The sequence below is a fragment of the Myiozetetes cayanensis genome, unplaced genomic scaffold, assembly GCF_022539395.1.
Source record: "Myiozetetes cayanensis isolate MyiCay16 unplaced genomic scaffold, myiCay2020 scf14, whole genome shotgun sequence".
In the NCBI taxonomy this organism is placed as follows: Eukaryota; Metazoa; Chordata; class Aves; order Passeriformes; family Tyrannidae; genus Myiozetetes; species Myiozetetes cayanensis.
In genome coordinates this window covers 5,232,284-5,246,678 of record NW_026087048.1, presented here as the reverse complement: position 1 = coordinate 5,246,678, position 14,395 = coordinate 5,232,284, and the positions used below count along the sequence as shown (strand labels likewise).

The window sequence follows — 14,395 nt, the reverse complement described above, 5'->3', positions numbered from 1 at the left end:
AGGATTCCCCGTGTTCCCTCCTCTGTGCCTGGGAGACACTGAGGCACAGAACAAGTGACATGATGGGCTTGGCACGGAGACAGGGGCTACCAGCGATGCCCCTCTAGCTTCCAGCCCCATGGCTACCAGGACATCTCTCAGAGCACCCATCACCCACCCCTTGGCTCATGGGCACAGAGTAGCACCAGAGACCTTGTGCTTCGCACACTCTCCTCCTCAGCACAGATGGGGACACGCAATAAAAAACACAAACCCTTCCCAGGGGGATACAAAAATAACATCGTGAACATTCCAGTTTCCCGAACAACAATCGCCTGAGAAGCCAGCACTGTGGGAAAGTCTCAGCTTGCTTTTCCTGGGCATTATAAATAGAATCACGGCTGCAAACAGGGCTGGAAATGCGGAGGAAGGGGGAAAAAGCCATTTAATGGGCTCTGTTTGAACTCAGGCCCTGGCTGGTGTCCAGTTCTCTGCAGAACAGCTGGTCCCTTCCTGCTGAGTGAAGGGTAGCGCTGGGAACCGGGACGCCCAGGCCCAGGGCTGCCTGTGGGATCCCAGGGTCCGTGAACCCACCAGGGTATCGCCAACCAAGTTGCTCCAAGCACCGTCCAGCCTGGCCTTGAACACTTCCCGGGATAGGGCAGCCACAGCTTCTCTGGGCAACCTGTGCCAGGGCCTCATCAGTCTCACAGGGAGGGATTTCTACCCAATCTCTCACCTCAGCGCCAGGGGCTTATTCCGTGTGGCACCACCAGCACTCGGCTGTTCATTCCTCGGCCCTGCTGCTCCCAAACCTCTTCTCCCATAACCTCGGCTCCAGTTCCCGCCCGGGGCCTTGTCACTTCCCACAGCCCAGGCTGCCGGCCCCTGCTCCCACCCCTGGGTTTGCTGCCAGCTCCGGGGGCTGGGGACTACGTGAAACCTGCCCTACGGGGGGGCTGAGAGAGCCGGGATGCCGAGGGGAGAAGCGGCAGCCTAGGGGGTCCGCCACTCGCCCCCTCAGGGTAGGCGCGAGGCGCGCGCGCGGGGGGCAGTGACATCACCGGCGGGGGGGGTGGCCTGGGCGCGCGCCTTTGTTTGTGGCGGTGGGTTCGCAGGCTGCTCGCGCGCAGTGGGGCGGGGCGAAAGGCGGGGCCGGGCGTGCGCGGCGCGGGGGGCGGGGCCGGGGCCGGGCGCGTGACGCGAGGGGCGTGACGGCGCACGGGCCCGCGGGGTCAGTCGGAGCGCGGCGCGGAGCGGAGCGCACAGGGGGCACCAACGCGACCAGCCGAGCCGCAGCGGGACCGGAGCCGAGCCCAGGATGATAAACACCCAGGACAGGTGCGCGGCGCCTGTCCTACCGCTCCTCAGAGCGGCGGCGGGCGGGCCCGGGGCGCGGGCAGGCGCGGAGGCGGTGGAGAGGCCGCGGGACGACGGGGAGGCCGCTCTGCCTTTCCGCGATTAAAATCCCCATCGAGGCGTCTCTTCCCTGTGAAGGTCCCCCCGGGAGTGGGTCTGGGCGCACCGCGGCCTGAGCACCTCTCGCCGGCCTGCCCTGGCGCTCCCTCCCCGCACCCCTTCCTGCCTGCGGGAGCGTGGCTTTTTCCAGGCAGGTTGGGTGTTAGCAGGCACCAACTTGCAGGATCTGTGTATTTTTCTCAGCTGACCGATTTTATCTCATGTGTCTGTTCCTTGTTTAGACTCCCCAGAGTGTCATTTCCTGCGCCTCTGTCGCCGATAAGAGCCCAGAGGATGCGCACGGAGCAGCCCGGGTTCTTGGCCGCTGCCTTTGTGGGAGATGCTTGACCTGTGCTGTGGTCATCAGATGGTTATTTGCAATTTGCTCCTCAAATCCTGGATATGTGTCTTGCAATAATAATATAGTGTTATTATTATGGGCCAAGTGCTGCCGCATCTCCATAACCTGTTTTGGAAAAGGGCAAAAAGGAAAACAAACAAAAGAATGTCATTTCTCCAGTCAGGGGAGTTCTTTGGATCCTTCCTTCTGGTCTAAGTGTTCAAAGTAAATAAAGCCCCCAAATCACACGAAAGTGTGCGGATTTCAACCCCGAGGTGCTGGTCCCGGCCTGGCTCCGGGTATGAGGTTTGCTAAGGAGCCGTGAAGGAGTTCCCAAGTTGCTGAGGTGTCCTTTGCACTTCCCAGGGACAGGGCACAGGGCTAGGATCGCTGGGAGCTTAGGGAGTTAAAATTACACCCGCGGAATTGAGAGTGTAACACCGGCTTCCAGCTCCCCTTTCGGGCAGGGCTCAGCTGAGCCACTTTTACTGAGGAGTTTCTCCAGGGAAAGGTCGTAATCTCAACCAAGCTGTGGGAAAGCTTCTTCAAGGAGGAGAGAGGTCAGAAAGGAGCGCATGCCTAATTTTTAAGCTACGAACAGGCCTAAGGGAGCAGGGTTGTAATGGGCTGTTGGTGTACGGATGTGTGGAGGGATCAGATGTTTTGGGTATTTTCATGAACTTTTTCTCAGGAGTTGAAGTGCAGCTGGAGGAAGCAAAATCTCTTTTATCCTGTGCCCCACATACATCGTGAGAGTGCTGGTCTCGGGACCCTAATTTTGGAAGGGGATAGTGGTGACGTGCAAGGATCTTGATTTTGGAGGGATAGTGGTGGTGTGCAGGTCTGGGCAGTGCCACAGGCAGGGCTCTGTGGTTGAAGGGGGACTTGTGTTTTGACTTCTGCATGTGTCAGAGGAAGTGAAACTGGGAGGTGTCTTGAGCTGCTTTGCATGAAAATTACTGCCTCTCTGTTTGATTTTTTTTTTTTCCCCACAACTCCACTTCATTATCCAGCTTCTCCATGCCTTGGCCGAAAGTTGGAGAGACCTATCAATAGTACATTGTTGGCTGGGGGGTGAGGGAGGAGGGAAGGGAATAACAAAGCTGCCGACAGCTTTCTGGGGGTGGGGATGACACAAAGTGCTTTGTCATCCTCTCCACATCCACTACTACTGAACACACACTGGCCCATTGATAGCCCCGGGCACACCAGAGAGCACAAAATACCCGGCTTCACTGGCTGGCTTCACCCTCGAACATCTTCTCCTGGTGTATTTAAATAGCCTTTTCTCCAAGAGGTCCCTGCTCTAAGCCATGGCACTCAGGAGCCCTGCTCCAGAACTCATTCTAGTAAACCTGGAGGAAGAAACAAGTGGAGGAAGAATATTCGTGTTTCCTGTAGAAAGATGGTTTTGGTAGGAGGTGGGAAGCCGAGATCCTTGGGGGATTCTGCCTGTGTTGTAACTGCATTTGCGAGTTTTGTTTTTGGCACTCAGAAATGCCAGATTTTAGTAGCTGATTTGCAGCCTGCACAGGCAGGTTACGAGGCCAGGTTGGACAGGGCTTGGAGCAATCTGTTCCGGTGGAAGGTGTCCATGGCAGGGGCTGGAACTGGACATGCTATAAGGTCCCTCCCAGCCCAAACCAGTCTGTGATCCCCAGCGGTTCAGGTGGTTCTGACAGTGCAGCTCCATACTTGGTGTTTGGATATTTAAGCCTGTCTGCCTCGTGGAGAGGGATTAGAGTGGAAAAACACTGTATTGAGAACAGCTCAAGTGAGAAGTTTCAGGACAGACAGTGAGTTGCCAGTACAGCTGCAGAGTTTATCTTTATCCTCGTTCCTGGCCCTGTGTTCATGAAAACCCTCCTGCACCCCTTTGTTTTGGTGCTGCTTCTTGAGCTTTGCTCTGGTGTGTTCCATAATGTTCCACTGGGGAAGGACTGGTTTTGCTGCATGGCTTTTGCAGGCTGTGTTAGAGGAACACTGAGCCTCCACACAGAGCTTTTGTGGTGTTGGAGAGGAACCAAAGCTGCAGAAAGTAAAATAATTTGCTTCCTAAAAGCCAGAGCAGATATTATAGGTTGTCTCCAAAGTGAGCCTGGAAGACCAAGTGTAGGACTTCCAAACAAACTTGAAAATTGCAAGGGAAATGTGTTTTCTTGCTTGTAAAAGTAGATCTCAGGGGTGAATTTACAATTTTTAGGGTTGGGGTGAGGGACACTTGTCTGATGCTTCACGTACCTGTGAACACGTTGCCACAGACGTTGTGGAGCTCATTGAAGGTGTCTGAAGAACCGCCCCTTTCATTCCTCCTCAATTTGAAAACATGAAACTTAAACCTCCTCCTTCTGGGCCCTGTTGATCTATTTGTAGATATTTGTCTCTATAAAATGCGTGCTCATCTGGTCATGCGTTCCCAGCCATCTGCTTCTGGCAGCCTTCCAGGCCTCTCTGATTAGCATGAGGTTGCTCAGCACTCTCTCCGGGTTCTTGGCTCCAGCCCCTCCTCCATTCCTAACAAAACATGCCAGTTCTGGTGCCACTGGGGCAGTGGGTGGTTTTGATGTTGACATCTGGGTGCTGTGGAGGAGCAGGGATATGAGTGATTTGGGGTTTTGGGGAGCTAGAGCCTCCAAAACATGATCCCTGCTAATGTAACCTGGTGTTCTCTCTTTTTCTTGCAGTAGTATTTTACCTTTGAGTAACTGTCCCCAGCTGCAGTGCTGCAGGCACATCGTTCCAGGGCCTCTGTGGTGCTCCTGATGCCCCTCACCCACTGTCAAAGATCCCCGGTGGGCGAGGGGGTAGCAGGGATCCTTCTCTTTCAGCTCTGATATATAAGGTGAGAAAGATTTAACGTCTAAGTAACGACCTGTACTCGTGTAGCAACTGTGTGGTTCCTTTTGCAGTATGATGGGAATAAATGCAAAGAATTCCAAGGTAATAAATGGGAGAACAGGTAATTTTTCAGTGACTGAGCTGCAGGGAGGGCTCTCCTGCTTAAATATCACCTGTTAATTAAGAAAAGAGAGCCCACTGTGCAGCAGATCATTCACCAGCCCTGCTCCCAGGGGCCTGTTGCAGCTATTGTTCACAGAGCCTGCATTATCAAAATATGAAAGAACTCCTGAAAATGTCTGGCAGAAGGAGGAAGCGGGAAGCAGAAAGGTGAAACACAATGAGGGAAGGGTTGATAAGCTCCTTCCTGTGCCCTTGTCTGGAAGGTGAAGCTGTTGGGGCCTGGGAGCTGCCTGAACCCAGGTACAGATGGGAAAGGCAGCCACCCACCTCCCAGCCTGGGGTGTTTCTAGAACATGTGCAAGGGCAGGGCAAGAACAGAAAGGCTTGTGTCTACAGACTTGCAGGAGCATGTGGCTCTGTACAGTTCTCTCATTTTTCATCCCTCTTTGTTCCATGGGACCTGTCCTTCTGAATGAGATCTGGCTGCTCGTTCCTTGTAGAATAATTGGCACTTGTGTGACATTGGCTCACATCTGTCTCTGTTTCTGGGACAAGGGCTGCTTTTCCACATGCCAGTGATGAGGCAGCCTAAAATTATGCTCACCTTGCAAATTTGGCTGTTGACCCAGAGGTGTTGTCATAGGTGTTAGACTTGATTTGTAATTACCCCGTGGGTGGCACACAGATGTTACATGATGGAATGATACAGACCCTTCTGGGCCACAGCTCCCAGAGCCTCCTCTTGGAATTCATGAGAGAATGCCAGACCTCACAGCTGCTTTCAGAGTTTCCTTTGGTGAATTTTTAACACGTTCCTTACCTGCTTCCCTTGTGAAGAAATGTCAACCTGTGAGCCTCTAGTGACAATGTGCCATCAGCTTAATGCTTGAGGTGAATTGTCACAGATGTTAGAAGGGTGTGTACTCTAGAGAAGCAGCACAAGGGGCTCCCTGTCACAGAAAGAAGGTACAAAAATAGCTTCAAGAGGGCTCAGGACAAGTAATGAATCCCGTCTGCATGAGACACAGGAGACCCTGCAGGTGAAACTCCTGCCAGCCAGCTTTGCCAAGCCTTGTGTGCACCACCAGGCAAGGCCAAAAGGCAGAAAAAAATGGGCTCAGTGTAGAGGGGGAGCTGGTGGAAGGAATCACAGTTTGGAGTTTTCACTACAGCCGTGAACTTGCAGAGATTTTGGCAGTGGTGTATAGGCACAGGGGATGTCATCCATATAGCTGCATCCCAGAAATATGGATGGAATTCTTCCTGGCTTTATTGCTTGACAAAACTAGCAGAATCTGTCAGAAAACCAACCCCTTCTGTAACATAGAATCATGGAATTGTTTGGGTTAAGGTAAAGTCCAGCTGCTCCACAGCACTGCGAAGGCTACCACTAAACCATGTGCCCAAATGCCACATTCACATGGCTGTTAAATCCCTTCAGGGATGGGGACTCCACCACTGCCCTGGGCAGCCTGTTCAATACTTGACAACCCTTTCAGTGAAGAAATTTTCCCTAATATTCAACCTAAACCTCCCCTTATGCAACTTCAGCCTGTTTCCTCTTGTCCTGTCTCATTCCCTGGGAGCAGAGCCTGACCCCCACCTGGCTCCACCCTCCTGTCAGGGAGTTGCAGAGAGCAAGAAGGTCCCCCATAAGCCTCCTTTTCTCTCCAGGCTGAGCCCCCCTGGCTCCCTCAGCCACTCCTGGTGCTCCAGACCCTTTGCCAGCTCTGTTCCCTTCTCTGGACGTGCTGCAGCCCCTCAGTGTCTGTGTTGGAATGAGGGGCCCCAGGTGTGTCGGACCTCAGGTGGAGGTTACAGGGGCCCTCTGCCCTTTGGTTGCTCATGTCTGGCAGTGCTGTAGTTACAGCAGCCTGAGCTTTTCAGCCTGCAGCCAGCAGCATGACCTGGAAAGGCATCTGGATCCAAAAGCTTAAGTCCTTTTTCCAGCTGTATCAGCTGTTGCAGTCCAAGGGATGACCTTTCCGAAGGAGCTGCCTCCCCCAGCGCACAGCACTCAAATACAGCAGCGCTGTAAATTAAACAGCTGGGGCTCCCTATAGGTGTTGGTGTTTTTGTGTTAAGAGACTTAAATCTCAGCCCTCCATCCAAGGAGCTTTGCTGGAGCTGGGAATGCCACAGCAACATCCGGGACGTGCCCTGGCTGGCAGACTTGGCAGGAGGCTGCAGGTGCAGCACATGCCAGCAGCCGGAGCTTCCATGGCTCTCTACAGTTGCTTGGCCGGGGTGGATCATAACATCCTTTCTCCTGACCCTGCCAGCACGTTGGGGCCTCCCCTGCCCTTCCCAGGACATCTGAGGAGCGGAGCTGGGCTGGAAAATTTGTGCTCAGTGAACTAGAACCAAGTAGAAGCTGGTCATTGTGGCTTTGTGTCGCTGAAACGGAGCCGAGGGCTGGAGAGCTGGTTTTGGGCAGCAGTTTGTAAGAGAGAGTCTGCTGGGTTTTTTTTTTTTTGTCCACAGTAACATGGCAGGGGGATTTTGTGGGGGGATTTTTCCCGGGTGAATTAAAACTGAGCACTTGTTGTGTAGACAGGATTTTGCTTTGAGCAGCTTCCAAAGAATTTTGGGCTGCTGCTGTTTCAGATGAACAGCTTCTTTTCCCCAGCATCTCTCTTTGGATGCCTAGAAATAGACTGTCAGCTGCCTGAGCTGTGTAAACATAATTCCCACTGAACCGGGGGAACTAGTTCTGCTAATCCCTGTGGTTGTGCTGCCTTTGGCTCCTGGACTGTCACAGAGGGGTTTCAGAGAACAACCTTGCTGGGTTTGGAGCACAGGGCAGAACTGGTGACGAGGAAGTTCCAAGGCAAATGGCTCGGAACACTTTTCCCCTCCTATGGCAGTGCTCCTGCCAGTCTTCCCACCCAGAGGCACACCTCCCCCTCCCACGTGTCAATCCTAGCCCTCTTTCCTCAGCTTCCTCACCCTGGTTTTGGTTTTGTGAGTATGAGGAAAGCAGCATCTCTGAGCTTTTTCTGGAGAGAAGCATCTTTTTTGGAACAGAGATGCTTTCTGCACTCTAACAACAACTGTAAAAGGTTCCTATAAATTCAGTGCTGAGGGATATGCACATATCCCCTTGGATTTGTTTTTTTAAAATATGTCTGTGGTGCAGAACTCTTTCAGGGCTCTGCACAGCAGCCTGTTCTCACTGGAGCAGCTGTGGGTGCTTTTCTTGGTGCATTTGGCTTAAAACTAGTGAACTCAGCCACGCAGACTTTTTTCAAACTCCATGAATAAACTTATTTCCTACAGGATATTTATTCTGGTGAAGTTGCTTTTCAGACTAGCTTTGTGGGCTTTAAACGAAGGTTAGCTTCCTTTGCTCCGCTCACCGAGGCCAAGCAGCTCCTGATTTGCATGGGGGGTTTCTTTGTCCACCAGCATTAAGGTTGTCTTCAGTGGCCTCTTTTTGTCACAATAGTCAAACCAAGGGGCAGCTATTTTAAGACACGAGGTAATAGGAATTAAAGCACTGGGATAGCAGCTTGAGGAGGCAGGAAGGGCTTGTGAGGAACTGTTGAATTAATCACCCTGTTAAATTAAAACACCTGAAGGCTGGACGGCTGCTCCCCCAATGACCCAGTGAAGGAAACCACTGCCCAGCACACCTATTGAGGAGGGAGGGACACATGGCTTTCCTAGGCATTCCCATGACTCAGAAGCAGAGCATGCATGACCCTGGATTCTGCTTTACTTATGCCCTTCAGAGCTGTGCAGGTGACTGGGAATGTAAGGGAACAGAGATGCACCAGCTGTCACCAGCACACGGGACAGTTCAGCTTCCCCTGCAGTGACAGCGTTGACTCAGGTCTTTGCTGTTTCACTGGGGCTCTTTGCAGTGAAATATGGAAATCATTACAGGGCAAGCCAGCTGCCTGCCAGAATTGTCTGGAGGAATAGAGTTTTAACGATGGGATTGTTTTCTAGGAACTGCCGAGCTGGATCTGAGATCCACATGCTTGGCATTCTTCCTGGGGCAGGGCTGGAGCAGGACATGTGCCTTTGTGGTCTCTGGAGAAGACCTTCTCACCAGCCTCAGATCTGCTCTGGGATCTCCCTGCACTCTGTATTTCCCTCTCTTACACCAGTAGGCAAACCATGGGTTGGAAAATCTGGGAAAGCGATTCGTGGTCATCCCTGGAACAGAAAGGCTGTGTTGGACATGGGGGAGGCACTGGTTTTGACTGGTCAGGCTGTGGCAGCTGCCTATATTGGGTCCAGTTGTGTTCTTTGAAGGACAGTTCATGATCCATCACTACCCTTGGCTAGAAATCACTCTGAGGGCTGAGAACTGCAGGATGTGTCCCTGAGCCAGTGAAAGGGGAAGGGAAAAGCCTAATCTTCTTCTCAGTAAAACCCTAATGCTATTTATTTGCATTTACTCTCTCCAGTTGTCCCCTGGCTGTTCAGGACTTGATGATTTTGTTTTCCCAGGACGAGAAGATCACTGTTAGCCAAGATGTCCCAGTGCATGAAGGGAAGCCTCACATTGTCCACTTCCAGTACAAGGTCACAGAGGTGAAGACCTCCTCCTGGGATGCAGTGCTCTCAAACCAGAGCCTCTTTGTGGAAATCCCTGATGGATTATTAGCTGATGGAAGCAAAGAAGGGTAAGTTCAGGATCCCAGAGCTGCAACTGTGGCTCCCTGGTGGGGCAAGGCTTTGCTTACATGGGTGATTAAGGACTCCCCATCCCTAGAAGTGTCCAAACCCGCTTGGATGGGACTTGGAGTAACCTGGTCTAGTGGAAGGTGTCCCTGGTATCACTGGCAGGGGATGGAATGAGATGAGCTTTAAAGGTCCCCTCTAACCCTAACTGTGCTGGGATTCCATGTTGTGTGTGCGGGGAGAATGAGTTGAGCGACAGCAGCTCTGTTCCTGGGTTGTGTGTCTGAAGCACATCCTGATTCCCTGTCTGCAGAGAACTGTCCTGTTAGACCTTCATGGTTGTATTTTGATACTTCAGATGAGTTACCATTTTTTGAGTCCCAGCACTAATGAAAAACAAGCAATAAATGAGCAGATGAATCTTTGCATACTTAGGTATGGAAAGCCAACAAGCCTTTCTCTGATACTTTATTATTTTTTCATTTTATTTTTCTCTTGGCCACTTGACAAGTCTTATCTTGGCAGGTTTTCCTCTCTTTCAGGAAGAAAAAACCCTTCATCCTATGGATGCTCTCCTCATCAGTAGGTAGATCTGCTCTTGGAGCGCTGCCACACTGGCGCTGGGCTCTGCCAGGAGCTCTGATTTTTCTCTTGGCAGAATCCAGTCGTGTTTTGTCCAGACAACTCAGCTCTGGGAAGTTTGTGTAAATGCAGCTTCCAGAGCAGCTCCTTCCTGCCAAGTGCACTGCCAGAGGAGCTGTGGCTTTGCTGGATTCCTCTGCGGAGCTCTCAGCTCCTCCTGAATCTCCAAGTAGGCTTCATCCCAAAGTGACGCAGGCTAATTAAGGAAAAACCCCTCACTGGGCACCTTCAGGAGGTGGCAGTGCTGTTGCTGTCTCACACTTGTCTCATTTGACCCCGAGTCCAGATAAATGTTTGTGTAATTTCTCCGGTTGGCCCGTAAATCTCTCGGCTCTCCAGGGAGCGGGTCCTTCTGAGAGGGGTTTTATTTGCCAGTGTCATTGTGACTTAAAGCGCAGTTTTGTCAGGTTATTTTTAGCTGGGTGAAACAGCCGAGAAGAGGACATAATTAAAGTGGTTCATTAACATATTAACAGAACCCTTGCAAATTTAATCCTCTGTGCTGACGGCTGGTTAATGAGATGTGAAGACCAGTTTGTCACCGCTCTGGCAGCGCCCAGTGGTTACAAGTGACAGCGGTGGCTCCATGTGCCGCCCCGGGGGCTTGCAGAGGGATTAATGCAGTGCTGATTCCATCAAGAGGTGGCAGAAATAATCCAACTGGAAAGGCAGGAAGTGAGGATTCAGGGTGCAGCAGCTGTGCCATCCCAGTCCATACGCTCGGGAAATGGCTTTGGCTGCGCACGTGCTCCTTCAGGGATGGTTTGTTCTCCTTCTCTGCCTGCCAGGAGCTCAGTTCTGGATGTTTCTCCTTCCCAAAAAGCACAGAGTTCCTACATCTCCCCCGTGTGCATTGCCAGTGGAGGGGGATGCAGCCTGGCCTGGGACCAGCGGTGATATTCTGCTTCCTGCCCACAAAGGCTTCAGTCCCTAAGCACCACGGGTGGGGAGGGTATTCAGGGCTGCCAGGACAGGGACTTGTCGGTTACTAGGAACCAGGACAACTCTTGGATCTGCAGGGCAGGAAGCCCATTGTTTCAGCACCCATTGTTCATTGGAAGGGGGCTGTAAACAATCTTTGTGTCTGAAAACATCCAGTTGATAATTTGATAACACACAGAGGCTTCCTCAGGACAGAACTTCCCAGAGCTGATGTCCTTTTGTCTTCCCTCTCCTTGGCAGGTTGTCAGCACTGCTGGAGTTTGCTGAAGAAAAAATGAAAGTCAACTACGTCTTCATCTGCTTCAGAAAAAGCAGAGAAGATCGAGGTGAGGACTGGCCCCCGTGCTTGGGTTTGTCCCAACGGCCCACATGGTGCTGCTGGAGCTGTACAGAAACCTGGGAATTCCAGGGCAAGGCCCATGGGACCCTTCCTATTGCAGGTGTCGTTACATGTGAAATTCTCACGGAAGTAGTTTCTTGTGGAGGAAATAAGCCCTTTTTGGAGGGTAAGGGTGAGGGAGTGTTTTGGTTTCTCCAGTAGATCTGCTAGACGGCAACATCACATGTGACCCAGGGAAGCTGTGGCTGCCCCATCCCTGGAGGTGGTTGGAGGCCAGGTTGGAGGGGGCTTGGAGCAACCTGTCTAGTGGAAGGTGTCCCTGCCATGGCAGGGGGTGGGACTGGATGAGCTTTAAGGTCCTTCCAACCCAAAACCGTTCTGTGATTCCTTGATATCATATGATGCTTTTGTGCCTTACCATTAAATACTCAGGTGCAGAAAGCTGCTCCTGAATGACTTGGGAGGCTTTTCTCCTCCAGAACCAGTTAATATTCCCCCTTTGGTAAGCAGTGAAGTCTGTGTTTGGCACCAGGCTGCAATGATGTGGAAGGTGAAACCAGGGAGGAGTTAGTAGATGGGAAACGAGTGCTTCCAGATTAGTGCCCTGTAATTCAGATGCTTTTTAAAGATCTCCTGGCACTTTTGCCCTTTCCAGATTTACAGGTAATCCTAGTCCTGGCTGGAGAATCTTATGGCTCTGAGGGCTTTACGATCTAAAGACAGACATGTTGGGTGAGGGATTAAGGCATGGAGGGCTGCGGGAGGTACCAGGCTGGGGACATGTCACTTTAAGTCCCACCAGGCACAGGCTGTAACCCAGCGAGTAATTCCAACCCCAGCTCTAATTTTACTCTGCAGCTTCACTAGCTGCACCGACTTCTCCAAAACGACGGTCGTTAGTAGAGCTAAGCTGAGCTGAGCTCAGGAAGATGTCATCATCCCATATTACCATGCCAAGAATAATTTGCAGATTAAGTGCTGGCTGTTATGTCACCAGCAGCAGTGGTTGCGTGGGTGATGGGATGGGGACAGGGGACAGCCCATACCAGGGCTTGTATGTAGGAGTTGTGGAGCACCCCAGATCCCAAGTGCAGCTGAAATTCAGTGCTACCTGGAAGATACCTCCAGGAACTCCTCTGTTTGGCCATTCAGTGCCTTGGAGCTGATCAGCCGAGGGGCCTGTAGGGATCAGACGTTTCACTGGAGTGACTGTCATAGGTCACAGGGAAGCCATCGCTTCAGTAACAGTAACTGTGTCACAGAACTTTGTCTGGTAGCCCTGAGGTGTGGGGGCTTCTAGGCTGACCCCACTCAGAATTCCCACGTGTGAATTTCCTGGGGTGCTCCCAAGCTGTGCAGAGCTGTCTGGAGTTTGCACTGAGCTCCAGGACCTCCTTATGGAGGAGACAATGTCTGCCTACTTCCTAAGCAGGTTCCTGCTTGCTGCTGTCTGTCCTGCTTTCAGGGCCCAGAGAAGTGCAGGATAAAACCTGTGGGATGGCCACGTGTGTCCTGGGAAAGTGGGGATGTGCAGCTGGTGCAGGCAGATGACCAACCATCACTGTTTGTCAGAGGAAGGAAGAAACATGGAGAAAGCTGCACAGCTCAAATCCCCTTCACACTTGGATGAGCCCAGGAAGAGACAAAACTTCCTGCTGGAAAGGGCTGTCACCTTAACATAGTTATTCTCTGTGCAGGAAGCTCTGGATGCACTCCCAGAGGGTGTTCCATGCTCTTGGATATTTATGGCTTGAAGGTGAGGCAGGTAAAGAGGATCACTCCTGGTGGTAACAGATCTCCTTCTCTTTGATAGCTCCACTCCTGAAGACATTCAGCTTCTTGGGCTTTGAGATCGTGCGGCCTGGTCACCCCGCAGTCCCATCGCGACCAGACGTGATGTTCATGGTGTACCCCCTGGATCAGAGCTCTTCCTCTGATGAAGAGTAGCTGCAGTGGGGACTCCAGCGGGACCCCAACATGCTGTGGAGGGGAGAGAGGGTTCTACCTCCTTTCCTGAGGAAAGGGAAGCCAAGTTTCTGTTGGACTGCAAGCGCATTTCTCATTGTTAGATTGGGCTGTGTATCCCCAGAGTTGACTCTCATTGAAACATGTTGCCTAGAGAACTATTTATCACACATGTAATCATCACTAGGAAAAGGAAGATGTTTATGAACTGGCATAGAAGCTCTTCCCATGCAGCTGCGTGGTGTGGGAGCCCTGGGGCCTGGGCCCTGCTTGGGTTGCACCCCTGGGACTCCACCGGACCCATGGCAGTGCCTCCCACCTGCCCAGTATGTGCTCAGTTGGGAGACAATGCTTTCATTCCCCACTCAAGACATAATGCAAACAGCCTGGTTTGGTGTGGGACACATGCAGGAGACGCTCAAGTTTATCCTTTAACACTACATTAAACCCCCCATGCGTCTCTGCTCCAATGCTGGTTTAACTGGTCTTTTTTTTTTCCCTTTTTTTTTCTTTTGAAACTTCTTGCTCTTCCGGCTTTTGTTTTACGCAGTCTTAATCCTGTTCCATGTTCCCACTGCATTATCACGGCGTTCAATAAAAGGGGCATTCAGATGAACTTCACACACCTGGGGCTGCTTATTTGGGACGAACAGTTTCCTGACCTGTGCCATGATGGTTGGGATGGTCAAAGAGCCAGGAAAAGCTCCTGCCTTTACCCTCCACCCAGGACTGGTACGGAGCAGCCCTGGGCCCTCTCCTCTACTCCTCTTCACCTTCCCAAAGGCGTGAGCTCAAGACTTGAGATGCTGTTAAAGGCTGTATCCAAACCAAAGGGTTGTGTGGGGGCAGGTAGTGGGATGCTCTCCCCATCCAGGGGCTTTCCCAGGGTGGGGCCATGGTGCTGGCAGTAGGTCAAGTCCCAACCCTGCCCTGTCTAATGCTGGAGAAGGAGGTAGTGCTCTGTCCCTGTGGCATGGGAGCTGTATCCTGGCTGGCTCTGACAGGCCCCAGGGAAGGGGAACGTGTCACCTGTGTCCCAGGAGCCCATGCCCTCAGCTCTTCCAGCACGTGGGATTGTTCCTGGGTGTTCTCACATTCCATAACCACCACGATCAGTGTTTGGTCAGGGGAGA

At 52.0% G+C, this 14,395-nt stretch overlaps 1 protein-coding gene across 1 annotated transcript; it reads left to right on the top strand.

The window, feature by feature from the left end:
- The first annotated feature begins 1,227 nt into the window (after nt 1-1,227).
- On the top strand, nt 1,228-13,883 carry OAZ2 (ornithine decarboxylase antizyme 2). Its single transcript, XM_050309632.1, is given in 6 exon segments — nt 1,228-1,320; nt 4,462-4,537; nt 4,539-4,619; nt 9,200-9,375; nt 11,198-11,283; nt 13,111-13,883. Coding segments are annotated over 6 exon segments (573 nt in total). The 5' UTR covers nt 1,228-1,300; the 3' UTR covers nt 13,245-13,883.
- Nucleotides 13,884-14,395: the final 512 nt, after the last annotated feature.